The 19,790-nt window shown below is 42.5% G+C and overlaps 1 protein-coding gene across 6 annotated transcripts in view; it reads right to left on the bottom strand.

Moving 5' to 3' along the window:
* Window positions 1–2,458: 2,458 nt before the first annotated feature.
* lrrc69 (leucine rich repeat containing 69) overlaps window positions 2,459–19,790 on the bottom strand; it is a 103,279-nt gene continuing 85,947 nt past the window's right edge. For 4 of the 6 annotated variants that reach the window (XM_078540726.1, XM_078540730.1, XM_078540724.1 and 1 more), the window contains 2 exons: window positions 4,925–5,098; window positions 2,459–3,416 (listed from right to left, as the gene is read on the bottom strand). In XM_078540726.1, coding sequence (XP_078396852.1) covers window positions 3,306–3,416; window positions 4,925–5,098 — 285 coding nt within the window. In that variant the 3' untranslated portion in view covers window positions 2,459–3,305. The remainder of the gene's footprint in view (window positions 3,417–4,924; window positions 5,099–19,790) is intronic. The other 2 variants (XM_078540725.1, XM_078540729.1) reach the window with 2 other exon arrangements.

The raw sequence follows: 19,790 nt of genomic DNA, 5'->3' as shown, positions 1-19,790 counted from the left end.
GAATCTAAGGATTCTTGGAAGATTACTACCAGTGTATCCACTATCTCTGTAGCTACTTCCTTTAGTATCCTAGGATGCAACCCATTAGGTCAAGGGGACTTATTGGCCTTTAGGCCCATTAGTTTCCCTAATACTTTTTCTCTAGTGATAGTTATTGTATTTATTTCCTCCCACCACCCCCTTTCCCCTTGATTATTTAGTATTTTTGGAATGCTATTAGTGTCTTCTACTGTGGAGACTGATGCAAAGTATTTATTCAACCCCTCTGCCATTTCCTGGTTCCCCATTATTATTTCCCCAGCCTCATTCTCTAAGGGGCCTATGTTCACTTTGTCCTCTCTCTCTTCCTTTTTATATATGTGAAAAAGCTCTTACCCTCAAAGTTTATATTCTCCCTCTTTTTTTTGGTCATCTTTTGTTGGTTTTTAAAGCTTTTCTAATTCTCTGGTTTACCACTAATCTTTGCCACATTGTATGTTTTTTCTTTCAATTTGATACTATCCTTAACTTCCTTAGTTAACCATGGTTGGTTTATCCCCTTCCTAGAATCCTTCTTCCTCACTGGGGTATATCTTTGTTGTGAGTCATGAACTATTTTCTTAAATGTCTGCCATTGTTCTTGATCAACCGTCTTTTCTGCTAAACTCCTTTGCCAGTCGACTCCAGACAACTCTGCCCTCACTCCTTTATAATTACCCTTATTTAAGTTTAGCACAGTTGTTTCCGGCCCAAGTTTCTCACTCTCAAACTGAATGCTAAATTCTACCATGTTATGGTCACTGTTTCCAAGGGGATCTTTTACTCTGAGGTCATTTATTAAACCTGCCTCATTACACATTACCAGATCCAAAATAGCCTGACCCCTGGTTGGATCCACAACATATTGTTCTAGGGAACTGTCCCGAATACACTCTATGAATTCTTGCTCGTGGCTACCTTTGCCAATTTGATTTTCCCAATCTACATGTTAATGTCATCCAGGATTAATGTATTGCCTTTTTTACATGCCCTCATTATCTCCATATTTACTCTCCGTCCTACAGTATAGCTACTGTTAGGAGGCCTAAAGACTACTCCCACCAGTCTCTTCTTCCCCTTTTTATTTCCTACCTCCAAGATTCAAGCTTCTTCAAGGTTCAATGTACGTTTCAAAATAGAATTGTTTAAATTTTGGAAGGAGGAAAATGTAAAAGGCTATGGAGAAAGGACAGGGGAGTGGGACTAATGCAAAAGCAAAATATTGCAGATACAGGAAATCTGAAATGTTAGAAATACTCAGCAGATATGGCAACATCTGTGGAAAGAAACTGAGTTAATGTTTTGGGTTGATAATGACCTTTCATCAGAATTAGACGGGTTCTGATGATGGGTCATTATCAACTTGAAACACCAACTGTGTTTCTGTCCACGATGCTGCCTGACCTGCTGAGTATTTCAAGCATTTTCTGTTTTTATATAGGAACTAATTTGGGATAGCTCTTTCAATTAACTGGCAGAGGCACAATAGGCTCAATGGTTGCTTTTTATGCTGTGCCCTTCTTTAGTTTGGCTGGATTGTGATTACAATTTTGTCTAATAAAATATAAACATACAAAAAGTACAGAAAAAGTATATTTAATTCATCAAGTCCACCTCATCCAGCTAGGTTCTATCATATACACCATTTTCCTTACCCACTAGTCATGTAATCTCCCTGGAAGATAAATGCAAGATTTTTATTGATTCCTCCCTTCTTTAGATTCACACATAATTGAACTCTTACAACAAAGGCTTGCCACAGCTGGCCTGTTCTTAGGCATCTGTAAAATATAATTTCGTAATCTCTCTCTTGTCAATGCCACTCTGAGTAAGCTGAGTAATGTAGGAGACAACACAGTCGGATTCTCCCACTTAATGTTCCCATTCTTGAGGAAAGTATCTAACTTCCACTTAGTGTTCCTTATAGCAGCTTGTCTGAGATCAAAGGAGGGAAGAAAGAATAGATGTTGGATGAAAGCTTTTTCTGAATGAGGAAGATATTACTTTCTTTCCCACAAAATTCCCCACATACTCTAGGAGTCCAATCCTGGAATACATAGGAGACTGGCCCTATTTGTATAAATAAAGCACCTCAGGTGAGAACAGATAACTTCTGGTAAGCTTTAGCTGATAAGTCCAGACAACATTCCTGAGGAAAGTATCTAACTTCCACTTAGTGTTCCTTATAGCAGCTTGTCTGAGATCAAAGGAGGGAAGAAAGAATAGATGTTGGATGAAAGCTTTTTCTGAATGAGGAAGATATTACTTTCTTTCCCACAAAATTCCCCACATACTCTAGGAGTCCAATCCTGGAATACATAGGAGACTGGCCCTATTTGTATAAATAAAGCACCTCAGGTGAGAACAGATAACTTCTGGTAAGCTTTAGCTGATAAGTCCAGACAACATTCCTGAGGAAAGTATCTAACTTCCACTTAGTGTTCCTTATAGCAGCTTGTCTGAGATCAAAGGAGGGAAGAAAGAATAGATGTTGGATGAAAGCTTTTTCTGAATGAGGAAGATATTACTTTCTTTCCCACAAAATTCCCCACATACTCTAGGAGTCCAATCCTGGAATACATAGGAGACTGGCCCTCTTTGTATAAATAAAGCACCTCAGGTGAGAACAGATAACTTCTGGTAAGCTTTAGCTGATAAGTCCAGACAACATTTTTTGGTAAAAATATGAGGATAGCTGCAACTAACAGCCCTTAGATATCTGTAAACACAATGGCCTTTGATATTACCTGTGAGGTTATAGCACCATAAGAAGCACTGAACAACCCATTTTGTAAGTGTTTCAGAAGATGTCCAACATGAGACGAATCACTCATTTACAAGCTATCCAAGTGGAATAAGTGTATGGCTGTCTTAGCATGTGTTTCTGAAATTCTGTGCTTCATTTCCAATTCATGAGGAGGCAAGCAAAAAGACAGAAAGCAATTTTCTGTTATAGGTATAACATAGCAGTTACTTTAAATAGGAATTTAAGCACCAGCATGAAAAGACAATATAAGGTCACAAAGGACATTTTCATTCTCCCAAAAGGTGGATTACTAATTAATTAACATAAAAGCTGAAAAAAGAAGACAATTTTGAAACAGACACAATATGCATATTGTATTCTAGTGCTTGGGGATATTGAAAATAAGTAATCTGTGAATAACCTATACTTCATCATCGTGAACTCTTGGTATTTCATAAATTGCAACCTAAAATGTATGTTATTCGCAGTTCATTGCTACAAAATTGGTCTTCAGTTTATTAATGTTGCCAAGTTACACTGCTCATGGTACTGCTATCCCGTAGAATTGATGGCCTGATTCATTGAAACATTTGTATGAACAAAGTAAGGCTCGGATGGGAACAATGTGAGCAGCACTGGTTATGCTAATTTTCTGAAAGATAAAAAAGAAAAGAATATAAATCACAAAACAATACTTCATTTCCAATTAAAAACATTTTTTACATTAGATTCAAAGAATAAATTACAGTTGGCACTGAACATTTTCCCTTAAATTTATTAAACTACTTTTTATATGAAGTAAAGTTTGTCAAGTGATTTGCCACTCGTACCAAAGAAAAACTGACTCATGCCATGATGATATTAACCAATAGCATAGTTTAAAATTGCTAAATTATTATACTGTTACAATTTCTCATCCCCATGCGTATTTCCATACATATTTTTAGTACTATTAATGAACTTAATATAAAAAGGATAACAATTGAGCAATGGCTGAGAGATCCATTGGCCCTGAATTTCTGCAAGCCATCCATTATGTTCTAAGTTCCAAGGTGCAGCTGCTGTTACCTTCAGTGTTGACCCCACCAACATATGCAGAAGCTGGGGGATAATACCCACATATATAATGCCCACAGTAATAGGGGCACATAATGGGTGCTCATGTTATTATTGTTTCAATTTCCTTGAGAATTCCAGAAAAGGGTCCACTCTACATCAAAAACATTGTTTAAATAGTCTCTCAGCTCCTATAATAAGAAGGCTGAAAATGCTATCAAAGATTTTTTTAAGTCTGCAGAGATTTAAGTCTTCAAAGTTCATGACCTAGGCCTGTTCTCCAGTGTGGGCTCTACTTCAACTGGTTACCACACTTGTCTTCAGTCAGCATACTAGCCAAGAATCAGGAGGCTCTGGGCAAGAAAATTTATTTTATGAACCTGGAAATCCTAACCCCAGCCTATGCTCTCTTTGATATGGGGTCCACAATGGGGAAGGAGGTCATTTCACCAAAAGAAGAGTGTATGAAAACTTCCGGAGAAAGCATGAAGGACTCAGAAGAAGCTTGCCAGTACGGAGAAACACAAAGATTAGTTTGTTTGAACATCAGTTAGGTAGTAATCAGAATCTGCGATGGGCAGAAGGCGATTGGCTGGGGTGTAAACAGTGGCTGGCAGCAATTGCAACTTAAAGGAGAAGTATTCCTGCTGCTCCCAACTTCATAATAAGGTAAGCAAAAAAAAAAAAACAGCCACTTATTTCTTGGGAGGCAACCTCCAGTTGTAATTTAAAGACCACTGGATTTTTTACCAAGCATTTGAGAATATTGACTGTAGCATGTATGACACATGCTACAGTCAGTTGGTAACAGATTTTTAATAGAGGCGTAAAGCAGGCACAAGGTTCCCTATTTGCATGTGCAAAGCGTCTGGACGCCTAATGCAGGAGGAGCCTTTTTCATTATGGCAGGTGATGTTGTTCCAGAGCTGAATGCGAACACATATCATCTGCAGTATTGAATGTTTAATTTCTTTCTCTTGGAATCTTTATAAGCTTCTTTTCTGTACTATTTTTTAAAAATCAAGTATGCCATCCAAATATCTGCTTCATGTACATTTCTAAATGTGTATATATATATAAGGTATTTGAAACAAGACATTTTACCTGTGTTAGATCAACAAAGCTCACACATTCAAGCCACATGCTCAGAAAGCTATTTTTACATACAGCGCATAAGCTTGCATGACCCAACATTTTTTTCGCTTCTGGATAATATTTAAGAGCTTCATTGAATGAATCATCCTTCAGCTCATTCATGATATACCTTGCTGTAATTTCCTTCAAATCAGAAAGAGAATATAAAATTAGGTGAGCAACAGTGGAATTGTATATTGTTTTTTCACTCAAAAGACCTACATCAGAATCCAGCTCAGATTAATTAGATGAAATTCATTCTCAGACTGTGGTGACAATCCTAAATGAAATGAATTTGTATAGTACCCAGTTTCAATTACGACTGAATATAAATCCACATCACATAACTGCCCATAATTCACAACAGTTGTAAGTTGTTGGCTTTAATTAATGGCCACAATTGGGTGACTAATGTGAGAAATGGAATTGCTACATTAAGAATAAAGCTGTCTGCTGTTTTCACCTAAATAGCACATTAGTAAATGCACTGCATGTTTTAATGCTGAGTTTTATGAAGTAGAAAGTTCACAGTAAAATCTACATTTGTACTAAATTAGCTAATCATAGCTAGGGAAGCAGCCGAGGACTGAATGGCCTCACCATCTTTAGGCTAAGGAAGAGAGTGAAATCAACTGAATATCCATGCCCAATTGCTATCCAGTAATTCTCATAGTGAGACTTATCATATATTGATGTTAGAGTGGAAGGACCAGGCTTTATGAGATGTTATAGAGTTAAGTAACCTATCAGTTAGGGTTGCTGATTCTCTTTGCATGTATTCCTTGAGATGTCAAAAAAAGACTCCAAATGCCACTGCTGTCAAATATCCCTTTTGGCCCACGATCTCAAATATCTTAATAAACAAAAATATTTTTAAAAATAATAAAAGAGACATTTTTTTCTCCTGAGTTGCTTATTGCAATGTCTTGAATTCCTGAGTTGACCTTATGATGGAAGGAAGGTCATTAATGAAGCAGCTGAAGATGGTTTGACCTAGAACTCTATCCTGAGGAACTCCTGCAGTGAGGTCCTGGAACTGAAAAGATTGACCTCCAACAACCACAACCATCTTCCTTTGTGCTAGGTATGACTCCAACCAACAGTTGGGTTAGCAACCTACTATCAACACTCACTATACTGACTCAAAAATAGCCACTCCATCTCAGCCTCCTCCAGAGGACCCCAGCATCACAGATGCCAGTCTTCAGCCAACATGACTCACTCCACACGATACCAAGAAACAGCTGAAGGCACTGGATACTGCAAAGCTATGGGCCCTGACAATATTCTGGCAATTGTACTGAAAACTTGTGCTCCCGAATTTGCTGTGCCCTTAGCCAAGCTACAACATTGGCATCTACCTGTAAGACGGAAAAATGCCCAGGTATGCCCTGTACGCAAAAAGCAGGATAAATCCAACCCGGCCAATTACCGTCCCATCAGTCTACTCTCCATCATCAGTGAAGTGATGAAAGGGGTCATTAACAATGCTATCTAGTGGCACTTGCTTAGCAATAACCTGCTCACTGATGCTCAGTTTGGGTTCCACCAGGACCATTCAGCCCTGGACCTTATTACAGCCTTGGTTCAAACATGGACACAAGAGTTGATCTTCAGAGGTGAGGTGAGAGTGACTACCCTTGACATGAAGGCAGCATTTGATTGAGTGTGGCATCAAAGAACCCTAGCAAAACTGGAGTTAATGGGAATCGGGGGGAAAGTTTCTGTTGGTTGGAGTCATACCTAGCAGAAAGGAAGATAGCTGTGGTTGTTGGAAGTCATTCTTCTCAGCTCCAGGACATCACTGCAGGAGTTCCTCAGGGTAGTGTCCTACACCAAACTGCTGCTTCATCAATGACTATCCTTCCATCATAAAGTCAGAAGTAGGGATGTTCGCTGATGGTTCTACAATGTTCAGCACTATTTGCAACTCTTCAAATGCTGATGCAGCCCATGTTCAAATGCAGCAAGACCTGGACAACATGCAGGCTTGAGCTAACAAGTGGAAGTAACATTCACACCACAACACAAGTGCCATGCAATTACCATCTCCAACAAGAGAGAAACTTGACATTCAATGGCATTACCATCGCTGAATCCCCCAGCAGCAACATCCTGGGGGTTACCACTGACCAGAAATTGAACTGGACTAGCCATATAAATATCGTGGCTACAAGAGCAGGTCAGAGGTGAGAAATCCTGCAGTGAGTAACTTACCTCCTGACTCCCCAGAATCTGTCCACCATCTACAAGGCACAAGCCAGGAGTGTGATGGAATACTCTCCACTTGCCTGGGTGAGTGCAGCTCCAACAGTACTCAAGAAGCTTGACACCATCCAAGACAAAGCAGCCTGCTTGATTGACACCCCATCCACTAACATTCGCTCCCTCCACCACCATTGCACAATGGCAGCATTGTGTACCATCTACAATATGCACAACAGGATTTCACCAAGGCTCCTTAGACAGCACCTTCCAAACCCAGGACCACTACCATCTAGAAGGACAAGGCCAGCAGATACATGGGAACACCACCACCTGGAAGTGCTCCTCCAAGCCACACACCATCACTTCCTTCACTGTCACTGGGTCAAAATCCTGGAACTTCCTCCCTAACAGTACTATATGTACCTACACCAACTAGACTGCAGCGGCTCAAGAAGGCAGCTCACCAGCATCTTTTCAGTGCAATTAGGGATGGGCAATAAATGGTGGCCTAGCAAGCAACTCCCACATCCCATGAATGAATAAAAACATTTAACTGAGGTACAGTACAGTAGCCTTGCAGATGGTGGACAGGCTTTGGAAGTCAGGAGCTGAGTTACTCGCCGCAGGATTCCTAGCCTCTGCTGACCTGCTCTTGTCGCCATATAATTATATGGTTAGTCCAGTTCAGTTTCTGGTCAACGGTAACCCCCAGGATGTTGATAGTGGGGGATTCAGCAATAATAATGCCATTGCATGTCAAGGGGCGGTGGTTAGATTCTCTCTTATTGGAGATGATAATTGCCTGGCATATGAATCAGGGTATTTAGGTGAGCAGGGAGCAAACTGATTAAGAAAAGACATATTGATGAGTCAGTGCAGAGCAAGATTTTTCTTGTATCCAAACCTTAAAATGCTTGAGAGAAGCATCAGAAAGTAGACAATATTCATCCTCTGATGCCATTGGACCTTAGCTTGACATAAAAGACCAATAATGTGCTGAAAATGACAGTGAGAAAAAGGAAAATATAATGTTGTTTATGAGAAGGTATACGCTGGAGTCATTTTGGAAATTTGGATAATATGTTTTTATTCTCTTTAAAATAGGGGGCTTTTACAGAGGATTTTTGTCTGGATGTAAGTTTAGAAAGTCACTAGGGGGAAAATGACTAGAATATATGTAGGAAAAGAAACAAGTATTTTTTCATTTTATTTAGAGGCATGAAGTTATTTGAATTATCTGCCTTATATCTTTCCCCACATACTTGTCTCTATATTTTTGTGATACTAAATTAGATCTTAATTAACATGGCTCAGATATGGCTTGGACAACTTAAACTTGCATGGCCAAAATACCCATTTAGCATACCTCTCAACCTGCAATGGGTTGAAAAGGTGAAATGTGGGTCAGGGCCTTGGGTGGGAACACATATTTTGTGAAACAAACGAATCAAATGATCTAGAATCACAGAATGGTTACAGTACAGAAGGAGGCCATTCGGTCTGTCATATTTGTGATGCACTCAGAAGGAGCAATTCTCCTAGTGCCACTCCCCCACCTTCGCCCCATAGCCCTGCACAAACTTTCTTTTCAGATAGTAATCCAATTCCTTCTTGAATGCCTTGATTGAACATGGCTCCACCATGCAGTGCATTCCAGACCTTAATCACTTGCTGCATGAAAATGTTTTTCCTCATGCCATTATTGCTTCTTGCCAATTATCTTATATCTATGCTCTCTTGTTCCTGATCCTTCCACCAATGGGGACAGTATTTCCCTATCCACCCTGTCAAGACCCCTCATGATTTTGAATATTTTTATCAAATCTCCTCTCAACCTTCTCTTCTCCAAGCAAAACAGTCCCAACTTCTCCAATCTATCTATGTAAATTAAGCCAGAAGCAAAATGCTGCAGATGCTGGAAGTCTGAAATAAAAAACAGAAAATGCTTGAAATTTTCAGCAGGTCTGGCAGCATCTCTGCAGAAAGAAACAGAGTTAACCCATTTCAGGTTGATGACCTTTCCTCAGAACTGATCCTGACGGCCAATTCTGATGAAAGATCACAAACTAGAAATGGTAACGCTGTTTTTCTCTCTCCACAGATGCTTCAAGATCTGCTGAGTATTTCCCACATTTTCTGTTTTTAAATCAAATGACTCATTGAGCAATCTTCTGCACCATTGCCCTTTTTTTTAGTGGCATCTTAACATGAAAATTTTCTAAATAAATTGAAAAGGTGGGAAGTATCCAATTTAACAACTACAATATGGGAAGAAATTAAATATATACATCCTTCTTGGTAGCTTTAAGTTGGTGTAATTAGGTTCAAGCCCAATAATATCCGTGCAATCACAGTTGAATAATAAACATCACTATTTGTAGGCTAATGTACGTAATTTATGTTAAAATTTGGCACGTTGTTAGTAAGTTTATGTAGCACAAAATAAGGATCAAAAGAAGAGTGAAGCCACACATTAGGCAGAAAAAATCATTTTAAATTCATGGGACATCTGTGGAAGCCAATAATAAAATAACAGATGCTGCACAAATTTCATTGGCAGCTGCCCACAATTACTAACATTTACTCTTGCCAGCTCACCAGTTGTACAGGAATTTTGCATTTAGGGCATACACTGGGATTTCAGCAATGAAGCCAGCTGATATAATGTTCTTTCATTCTTCTTATGTTTGTGTTTACTAACAACACCTGCACTCGATTCAAAAACAGCTGATAACACACATATTGTTGCCAGTTATTGGGCTACATGCTGCAGTAGAAAATACACATTTCACATATTCCAGCTCTGCTTTTGTTGGCTTATTCCAAATCCACAAAAGAAGACCTGGAAGGTCTTTGGCATTATTACAAGTTCCTGCATCCAATAAAATTCTGCAATTTGTATGCAGTTTAAACAAACATCAGAGGACGATGGCCATGAGACAGATTCCCATATTGACCCAACAGATATCCAGATGTGTAAACAACATGACAAGAAATGATGAGTATCAAGGCACGAGGGTTTAGAAATTCGAAGAGGTTCCACCCATTTACAGGCTTAAATTGATTGTTAAAGCATCCAATATGGCAGGCTGCATTTGCACACACATTTTGAGCGGGAAGAGTACCACTCGCTATATTGGTATAGATAAAAGAGGTGCCCAGGACCCATACCTGATTTGCAAATGCAAATAGAACCACAACATTCAAGGGCCCCTGGAGAGACAGTCACTTACTATGTAGCAGCCTTAAAACAACTGACAGAGCACTGTGAGGTCAGGACGTCAATTAATGACATGTTAAGAGACTGATTAGTGTATGGGATTAACGAAGGCGCCATTCAAAAAAGGTTGCTGTCTGAGATAAATTTGGATTTCAGTAAAGCCCTGGAGTTGTCGCTCGCAATGGAAAGCGCTGTCAGGGACTCAGAAGAAATCAAGGGAGCACAAAATGATGCCACTTTTCACATCAGGAAGGAGGCACCGGCTAGAAATGGCACAGAAGCACAGGGCTCTGTGGAAAGGTGGAAAATAGCCGCCATTAACAGACCAGCAAAAAGCAATGGCTTAACGGATATAAACTACATTAATAATAGCAGAATTAGAACCAGACAGCCTACAAACGAACGACAATTTAAAAGAATCGAGTGCTTTTACTGCCATTGCAATGGGCACATCATGCGGTATTGTAAAGAAAGATTGAGGCCAAAGTTCAAACAAAAAGGCAGAAGTCATGAAATTTATATAATGGAGCAGCCAGAAGAAACAGAGTCAGAAATTTACTCCCTGTACAATTTAAAAATGGGTAAAACAGAGCCAATCTACAATCAGTAGGAGTCAACAGAAAACCCCTTTGAATGGAGGTGGATACAGGCACATCCACGGCAGTCACAGGAGAATACATGTTTAAGCATCTGAACGGAGGAGGCTACTCACTAAAACTGGAAATCTCAGATGCCAGACTAAAGACATATAATGGTGAAAACATACAAATGAAAGGTATATGCAAGGTTCCAGTACAATATGGAGGCCAGCCTGCTAACCTACCCCTGATAGTGGTAGAAGGGCGGGGTCCAACTCTACTTGGTCGGAACTGGCTTAAGGAGATAAAATTGGAGTGGACCGAGAGTTTCCAACTCAGAATGAAAGACCAACAAGAATTATTACAGAAATGTGCCCCTGTGTTCAGGGAAGAGCTCAGGCAGATTCAGGGGTTGCAAGCCAAAGCCAACCCACCCCCGCCAACTCCCTCGTCCCGATATTTGAAGGCGAGACCTGTCCCCTATGCTTTACGAGAAAAGGTGGATATTGAATTAGACAGGCTGGAAAGGTCGGGAGTTTTAAAACCTGTACAAGTTTCCGAATGGACAGCGGCCATAGTTCCAGTTGTAAAGCCTGACCAGAATGTGCGGATATGCAGGGACTACAAGTTGACCGTTAACAAAGTACCAGACTTGATAGGCACTCTATACCAAAAACTGATGAATTGCACTCCAAGCTGGCAGGGGGAACTGCATGTACAAAACTCGACATGAGCCATGCTTACCAGCAAGTTGAGCTAGAAAAGGCCTCTCGGGGTTTTGTGACTATCAACACGCATAGGGGGTTACACCAGTACACCAGGTTACCCTTCGGAGTCTCATTGGCTTGTGCCATTTTCCAATGGACTGTGGAAAATTTGCTCCGAGGTCTACCCCATGTGGTGGTTTATCTCGATGATGTCCGAGTAATAGGACTAACTGATGAAGAACACCTGGCTAACTAGGAAGAGGTATTGAAACGTTTCTCACAAGCTGGAGTATGCTTGAAAAAGGAAATATGTATCTTCCAAGCAAAAGAAGTGATTTACATGGTTCATAGGGGCGACTCCCAGGGACTTCACCCAGTAGAAGGCAAGGTGAGAGCCATTCGTGAGGTGCCAGCCCTGCAAAATGCCACAGAACTCAAGTCCTTCTTGGGAATGGTTAACTACTATGGTCGTTTTCTCCCAAATTTGTCGACAGTACTGGCTCCATTATACGGGTTACTCAAGAAAAACCACAGATGGACTTGGCAAGCCCCACAACAACAGGCTTTTACGGCAGTAAAACAGTTACTACGTTCATCGGCCCTGTTGGTACATTTCAACCCAAAGAAACAATTCATTTTAACATGTGATGCATCCCCTTATGGAGTTGGGGCAGCACGCTCCCATCGGATGACAGATGGCTCCGAACGGCCCATTGGCCATGTTTCATGAACACTCAGTGAGGCAGGACAAAGATACTCACAAATAGAAAAAGGCGGCTTATTCGTCGTCTTTGGCCGTACGAAATTCCACCAATACATTCTTGGTCACCACTTCACCGTAGTATCCAACCACAGCCACGATTAGGCTTGTTTGGGGAAGATAAGGCAATATCCCCAATTGCCTCGGCACATGTCGAAAAGTGGGCGCTGATTCTAGCTGCTTACAAATATACTTTTATCCACCGGCCAGGGAGCCAGATTGCCAATGCCGACACACTGAGCCAATTACCCCTGAAGGGCAGCAATGTGAATGTCCCCATCCTTCAAGAACTTGTCTTGTTATTAAATTTTCTGGATTCATCACTTAATGCCAAAGATGGACCAACCGCGATCTAAAAACAGAATTACCTGGAAAAACTCAGCAAGTCTGGCAGCATCGGCGGAGAAGAAATCAGTCAACGTTTCGAGCCCTCATGGCCCTTCAGCAGAACTGAAGCATAGTTTCAACAAGGGAGAAATATAAATTGGTTTAAGGTGGGTGGGGGGGAAGAGACACATTGAGGGTGTGGTGTGAGCAGATAATCAAAAGATGTCAGAGACAAAAGGGTCAAAGAGGTGTTGAAGGTGGTGGTCTTTGTCTGAGAAAAGTGCTAATTAAGAATGCAAGACAGGATATTCAAAGTACAGCTCTAGTGGGGGTGGGGTGGAAAGACTAAAGGTTTTAGTTTTAGATTTAAAAATAATGGAAATAGGTGGGGAAAGAAGAATCTATATAAATTATTGAAAAAAAGGCGGGTGGGGGGGGGGAAAGAAACGGGGTGGGGATGGGGGGAGGGGGAGTTTAAGATCTAAAGTTGTTGAATTCAATATTCAGCCCAGAAGGCTGTAAAGTGCCTAGTCGGAAGATGAGGTGCTGTTCCTCCAGTTTGCGTTGGGCTTCACTGGAACAATGCAGCAAGCCAAGGACAGACATGTGGGCAAGAGAACAGGGTGGAGTGTTAAAATGGCAAGCGACAGGGAGGTTTGGGTCTTTCTTGCGGACAGACCTCAGGTGTTCCGCAAAACGGTCGGCCAGTTTGCGTTTGGTCTCTCCAATGTAGAGGAGACCGCATTGGGAGCAACGAATGCAGTAGACTAAGTTAGGGGAAATGCAAGTGAAATGCTGCTTCACTTGAAAGGAGTGTTTGGGCCCTTGGACGGTGAGGAGAGAGGAAGTGAAGGGGCAGGTGTTGCATCTTCTGCGTGGGCATGGGGAGGTGCCATAAGTGGGGGTTGAGGAGTAGGGGGTGATGGAGGAGTGGACCAGGGTGTCCCGGAGGGAACGATCCCTACGGAATGCCGTCAAGGGGGGTGAAGGGAAGATGTGTTTGGTGGTGGCATCATGCTGGAGTTGGCGGAAATGGCGGAGGATGATCCTTTGAATGCGGAGGCTGGTGGGGTGATAAGTGAGGACAAGGGGGACCCTATCATGTTTCTGGGAAGGAGGAGAAGGCGTGAGGGAGGATGCGCGGGATATGGGCCGGACACGGTTGAGGGCCCTGTCAACGACCGTGGATGGAAAACCTCGGTTAAGGAAGAAGGAGGACATGTCCGAGGAGCTGTTTTTGAAGGTAGCGTCATCAGAACAGATGCGACGGAGGCGAAGGAACTGAGAGAATGGGATGGAGTCTTTACAGGAAGCGGGGTGTGAGGAGCTGTAGTCGAGGTAGCTGTGGGAGTCGGTAGGCTTGTAATAGATATTGGTGGACAGTCTATCATCAGAAATTGAGACAGAGAGGTCAAGGAAGGGAAGAGAAGTGTCAGAGATGGACCATGTGAAGATGATGGAGGGGTGGAGATTGGAAGCAAAATTAATAAATTTTTCCAGGTCCCGACGAGAGCATGAAGCAGCACCGAAGTAATCATCGATGTACCGGAGAAAGAGTTGTGGGAGGGGGCCGGAGTAGGACTGGAACAAGGAATGTTCCACATACCCCATAAAGAGACAGGCATAGCTGGGGCCTATGCGGGTACCCATAGCCACACCTTTTATTTGGAGGAAGTGAGAGGAGTTAAAGGAGAAATTGTTCAGTGTGAGAACAAGTTCAGCCAGACGGAGGAGAGTAGTGGTGGATGGGGATTGTTGGGGCCTCTGTTCAAGGAAGAAGCTAAGGGCCCTCAGACCATCCTGGTGGGGGATGGAGGTGTAGAGGGATTGGACATCCATGGTGAAGAGGAAGCGGTTGGGGCCAGGGAACTGGAAATTGTTGATGTGACGTAAGGTGTCAGAGGAATCACGGATGTAGGTGGGAAGGGACTGGACAAGGGGAGAGAGAAGGGAGTCAAGATAACGAGAAATGAGTTCCGTGGGGCAGGAACAGGCTGACACGATCGGTCTGCCAGGACAGTTCTGTTTGTGGATTTTGGGTAGGAGGTAGAAGCGGGCCGTCCGAGGTTGGGCGACTATCAAGTTGGAAGCTGTGGGAGGAAGATCTCCAGAGGAGATGAGGTCAGTGACAGTCCTGGAAACAATGGCTTGATGTTCTGTGGTGGGGTCATGGTCCAGGGAGAGGTAGGAGGAAACGTCTGCGAGTTGACGCTCAGCCTCCGCGAGGTAGAGGTCAATGCGCCAGACAACAACAGTACCAACTAGAGCTGTACTTTGAATATCCTGTCTTGCATTCTTAATTAGCACTTTTCTCAGACAAAGACCACCACCTTCAACACCTCTTTGACCCTTTTGTCTCTGACATCTTTTGATTATCTGCTCACACCACACCCTCAATGTGTCTCTTCCCCCCCACCCACCTTAAACCAATTTATATTTCTCCCTTGTTGAAACTATGCTTCAGTTCTGCTGAAGGGCCATGAGGGCTCGAAACGTTGACTGATTTCTTCTCCGCCGATGCTGCCAGACTTGCTGAGTTTTTCCAGGTAATTCTGTTTTTATTTTGTTTTGGATTTCCAGCATCCGCAGTAGCTTTTAGCTTTTTGTTTTTATCAACCGCGATCTAGTTATGTCTCACATCAGTGAACAAGTCTTGCAGGGCTGGTCTAACGAACCAAAGTCAGATGAAATGAAGCCCTATTTTAACAGGAGACATGAGCTCACCTGCCAGGATGGCATCTTACTGTGGGGAACGAGAATAATTGTACCTCCCAGAGGAAGACAACTATTATTGATAGAATTGCATAGCGCTCACCCCAGCATTTCCAGAATGAAAATGTGGCATGCAGCTACTTATGGTGGCCAGGGGCGGACACTGAAATCGAAAACATGGTCAAGAGCTGCATGCAGTGCCAACAGGTGCAGAAATTGCCTCCTTTTGCACCACCGCATCCTTGGGAATGGCTAGGAAGGCCATGGGTCTATCTCCACATTGACTACATGGGATCTTTTTTGGGCACAATGTTCCTCTTACTTATCAAATCCCACTCCAAATGGTTGGATGTATATGAGGTGCAATCACCCTCATCTGCTGCTACCATAGGCAGGTTGCATCAGAGTTTTGCGATACACGGTTTACCAGCGGTAATAGTGTCTAACAATGGAAGGCATTCACTAGCGGGGAGTTCCAAAGATTTACAATTCTCAACAGCATAACACATGTCAAGACCTCGCCATACCACCCTACATCCAATGGGTTGGCCGAGAGGGAAGTCCAGACCTTCAAGGCCGGAATGAAAAAACTAGAGGAGGACTCTATAGCATCAAAGTTATCACATTTCCTGCTCAGCTACAGAATCAAGCCAACACGACCACCAGCATTGCCCCTTCAGAGTTATTAATGAAGAGACATCTCAGGACATGGTTAAGCCTCAGAAGGCCAAATTTAGTGGGGAGAGTAGAGAGAAGTCAGGAGCTCGTGAAAGAAACTTCACTGTAAGGGAAGCTGTTTTCACAAAGAACTTTGGAGACAGGCCCAAATGGCTATCAGGTGAAGTCAATTCAGTGACAGGACTCCTGTCCTACCATATATCGGTTGCAGGTCGGATAATCAGGAGAGAAATAGATCACCTCAGAAAACAGGAAACAGATCCACAAGAAAAGGTGTGCCAAGCACACCGTTGGAGTCTACACCTCAGGTAGAAGGAAGTCCTCTTGCTTTTGAAGTACCTGCAGAATCTGTTGAGCTTGATAGAGTTGAAGAAGCAAACTTGCCAGTTCCTACGGGGGAGCCCAGTGGACAGATAACTCTTGAGAGTGAGGCCTCAGATAAAGCAGCCAAAGTCGTAGAACGACAACGGTTGACACGTTTGAAAAAACCTCCTGAGAGACTAAATTTGTAAATAGTTAATTTTTGTAAAAAGTTAATACATTGTAAAATGTACTTTCAAGTAAACGGGGAGGGATGTGGTAATCTGACGTGTAATACACCTTTAAGAGACTGTGAGCAGATTGGCCATGTGACTGTTAGGCCCAATAGCTGTGGTGCTACACAGCTATTGGGCCTTATAGTCACATGGCCAATCTGCTAGGGCTACCATGTTATGTTAGTCTAGGGTCTGGCTGGAGAAGCACACATCATGTTCGTGCTCTGTTTTTTGTGCAAATAAATAGTATGTGCTTCATTTCATATTGGTCTCTGTGTCTGCAGCATATTGTAATCAACTCACCTGCCGAGAGATAAGTGTAAAACTGGTTCGCGAGCAAAGCGACCCAAAGTTAAAACATAACAATTATATTGAGTCCTTCTCTGACCTAAATATATTGGAGCAAAATTTAGATCACAATGTCAAATGCCCTTCTGGGGCTCTGTGGTGTGTTGCAAGCCAGTTCTGGCATGGCCTGAGAAGGATACTTGTGAGGGCATCCCCTAGTGTCCAACGGAAGCTGTAATATCATGACGCCATATTGCCCTACCGGCTGATGTAATGCCCATTTTCCAAATTTAAGAACCATGCAGGTTCATTCAGCAACTTTACTTGTCACTCATCAAAGAACAAGGACCTGATTTTGGTTCAGGAGGCGGCTGCTCTGATGACTCTTTTGTGTGGGCTCTAGGCATAGTACGTAGTTACTTGTCAGACTGTAGTGTTATGATCCCAGCTGATGTTACCACTGGACAAGTTAGATCCCAGTGTGGAACATGGCTTGATAGACTTTAACTTTTATTTCTTGTTTAGAAACTTTGAGAGTGGCTACTGAACAGAGTCACAGAGTCTGCTGATAAACTCTTAACAAAACAATAAAACATTTATTAACCAAAAAAAAAAGAACCATATTACACTGCCCTTTCACCCACAACAATACCTTTAAGGTTTAGACAAGTTCATAAGGATAACACAAGTTACAAAATCAGTCTTATACTCTAATGTTCACAGTAAGTATACAGTCCATGTAAATCAATAGGTGACCTGTGGCTGGACACCCACACTCTGAAACCAAGTGACGGAGGCCACCCAAAGCAGATCGTTATGTATTTCTCATCAATTCCCCCCAGACACTTGTCACACCGTGAGCCAACCGGTCTCACTGAATTCCGTCTTTCACACGATAGCTTCCAATCTCCACTCTCCAAGAAGTCACCTTGCAATTTTCTCCCAAGCTATGCTTTCACTTGGATGTCTTAAACAAGAATCCACCTCCAGGATTTCAACATCTCCTTCTGATGTTCCTCTCCCCTGGATTGTCATTTTCATTCAAGCTTCGCCTTCCATGCACTCACAGATACTCAGCCATGTTCACCACGGCTTCACAGGCCCATAGTAAGGAGTCACCAACTTTTGGCTGTCTCCTTGGATCTTCTGGCTTCTCGGAAGCCCGCTTTGCCTTGATTCTGCTCCCCACAGCGTTCTCTTTTTAATTCGGAGCCTTTTCCTCTGCTGCTTACTTTAACTTCATTGAACAGGTTCAGTCTTCTGTTCTTTTCCCTTGACTTCAATGTCTTCCTAGGACCATCTTCTACCCAATTCCCTGGTTTTTGGGACTTTCTTATTTTCTTTGGGACCCGTTCCCTGTAGCTTCCTACTAGCTGAAATCAAACTACATTTCTCTATGGGCAACAGCACAGTTTTTCCTACTTTGTTCTTCTCATAAAACTTCTTCATAGACCTCATCAAACTTCTCATAAAACATCATTAGAATTTTTTAAAAATTCAATCATGGGATGTGGGCGTCACTGGCTAGGCCAGCATTTATTGCCCATCCCTAATAGCCCTTGGTCAAAAGGCATTTTTAAGAGTCAACCACAATGCTGTGGGTCTGGAGTCACATGTCGGCCAGACCAGGTGAGGACAGCAGATTTTCCCTAAAGGACATTAGTGAACCAGATGGATTTTTACGACAATCGACAATGGTTTCATGGTCATCATTAGACTTTAAATTCCAGATATTTATTGAATTCAAATTCCACCATTTGAACCCGAGTGCCCAGAACATTACAAAGAACAAAGAACAAAGAAAAGTACAGCACAGGAACAGGCCCTTCGGCCCTCCAAGCCTGCGCCGATCATATTGCCCGTCAACTAAAACATTTTGCACTTCCGGGGTCCGTATTCCTCTATTCCCATTCTATTCATGTATTTGTCAAGCTGCCTCTTAAACACCACTATCGTACCTGCTTCCACCACCTCCTCTGGCAGCGAATTCCAGACGTTCACTACCGTAAAAAACTTGCCCCGTACATCTCCTCTATAGTTTTCTCCTCTCACCTTAAATCTATGTCCACTAGTAACTGACTCTTCCACCCTGGGAAAAAGCTTCTGACTATCTACTCTGTACATGCCACTCATAATTTTGTAAACTTCTATCAAGTCGCCCCTCAATCTCCGTCGCTCTAGTGAGAACAATCCGAGTTTCTCCAACCTCTTCTCATAGCTAATAACCTCCAGACCAGGCAACATCCTGGTAAACCTCCTCTGCACCCTCTCCAATGCCCCCATATCCTTCTGGTAATGTGGTGACCAGAATTGCACGCAATATTCCAAGTGTGGCCTAACCAAGGTTCTATACAGCTGCAGCATGACTTGCCAGCTTTTATACTCAATACCCCTGCCAATGAAGGCAAGCATGCCATGTGCCTTCCTGACTACCTTATCCACCTGCGTTGTCACTTTCAGTGACCTGTGGACCTGTACACCCAGATCCCTCTGCCCGTCAATGCACTTAAGGGTTCTGCCATTTACTGTATAGTTCCTGCCTGTATTAGACCTTCCAAAATGCATTACCTCGCATTTGTCCGGATTAAACTCCATCTGCCATTTCTCTGCCCAAGTCTCCAAACGATCTATATCCTGTTGCATCCTTTGACAATTCTCTTCACTATCTGCAACTCCTCCAACCTTAGTGTCATCTGCAAACTTACTAATTAGCCCAGTTACATTTTCCTCCAAATCATTTATGTATACTACAAATAGCAAAGGTCCCAGCACTGATCCCTGCGGAAATCCACTAGTCACAGCTCTCCATTCAGAAAAGCACC

The sequence above is a fragment of the Cetorhinus maximus genome, chromosome 4, assembly GCF_964194155.1.
Source record: "Cetorhinus maximus chromosome 4, sCetMax3.hap1.1, whole genome shotgun sequence".
In the NCBI taxonomy this organism is placed as follows: Eukaryota; Metazoa; Chordata; class Chondrichthyes; order Lamniformes; family Cetorhinidae; genus Cetorhinus; species Cetorhinus maximus.
This window is presented reverse-complemented; position numbering and strand designations above follow the sequence as displayed.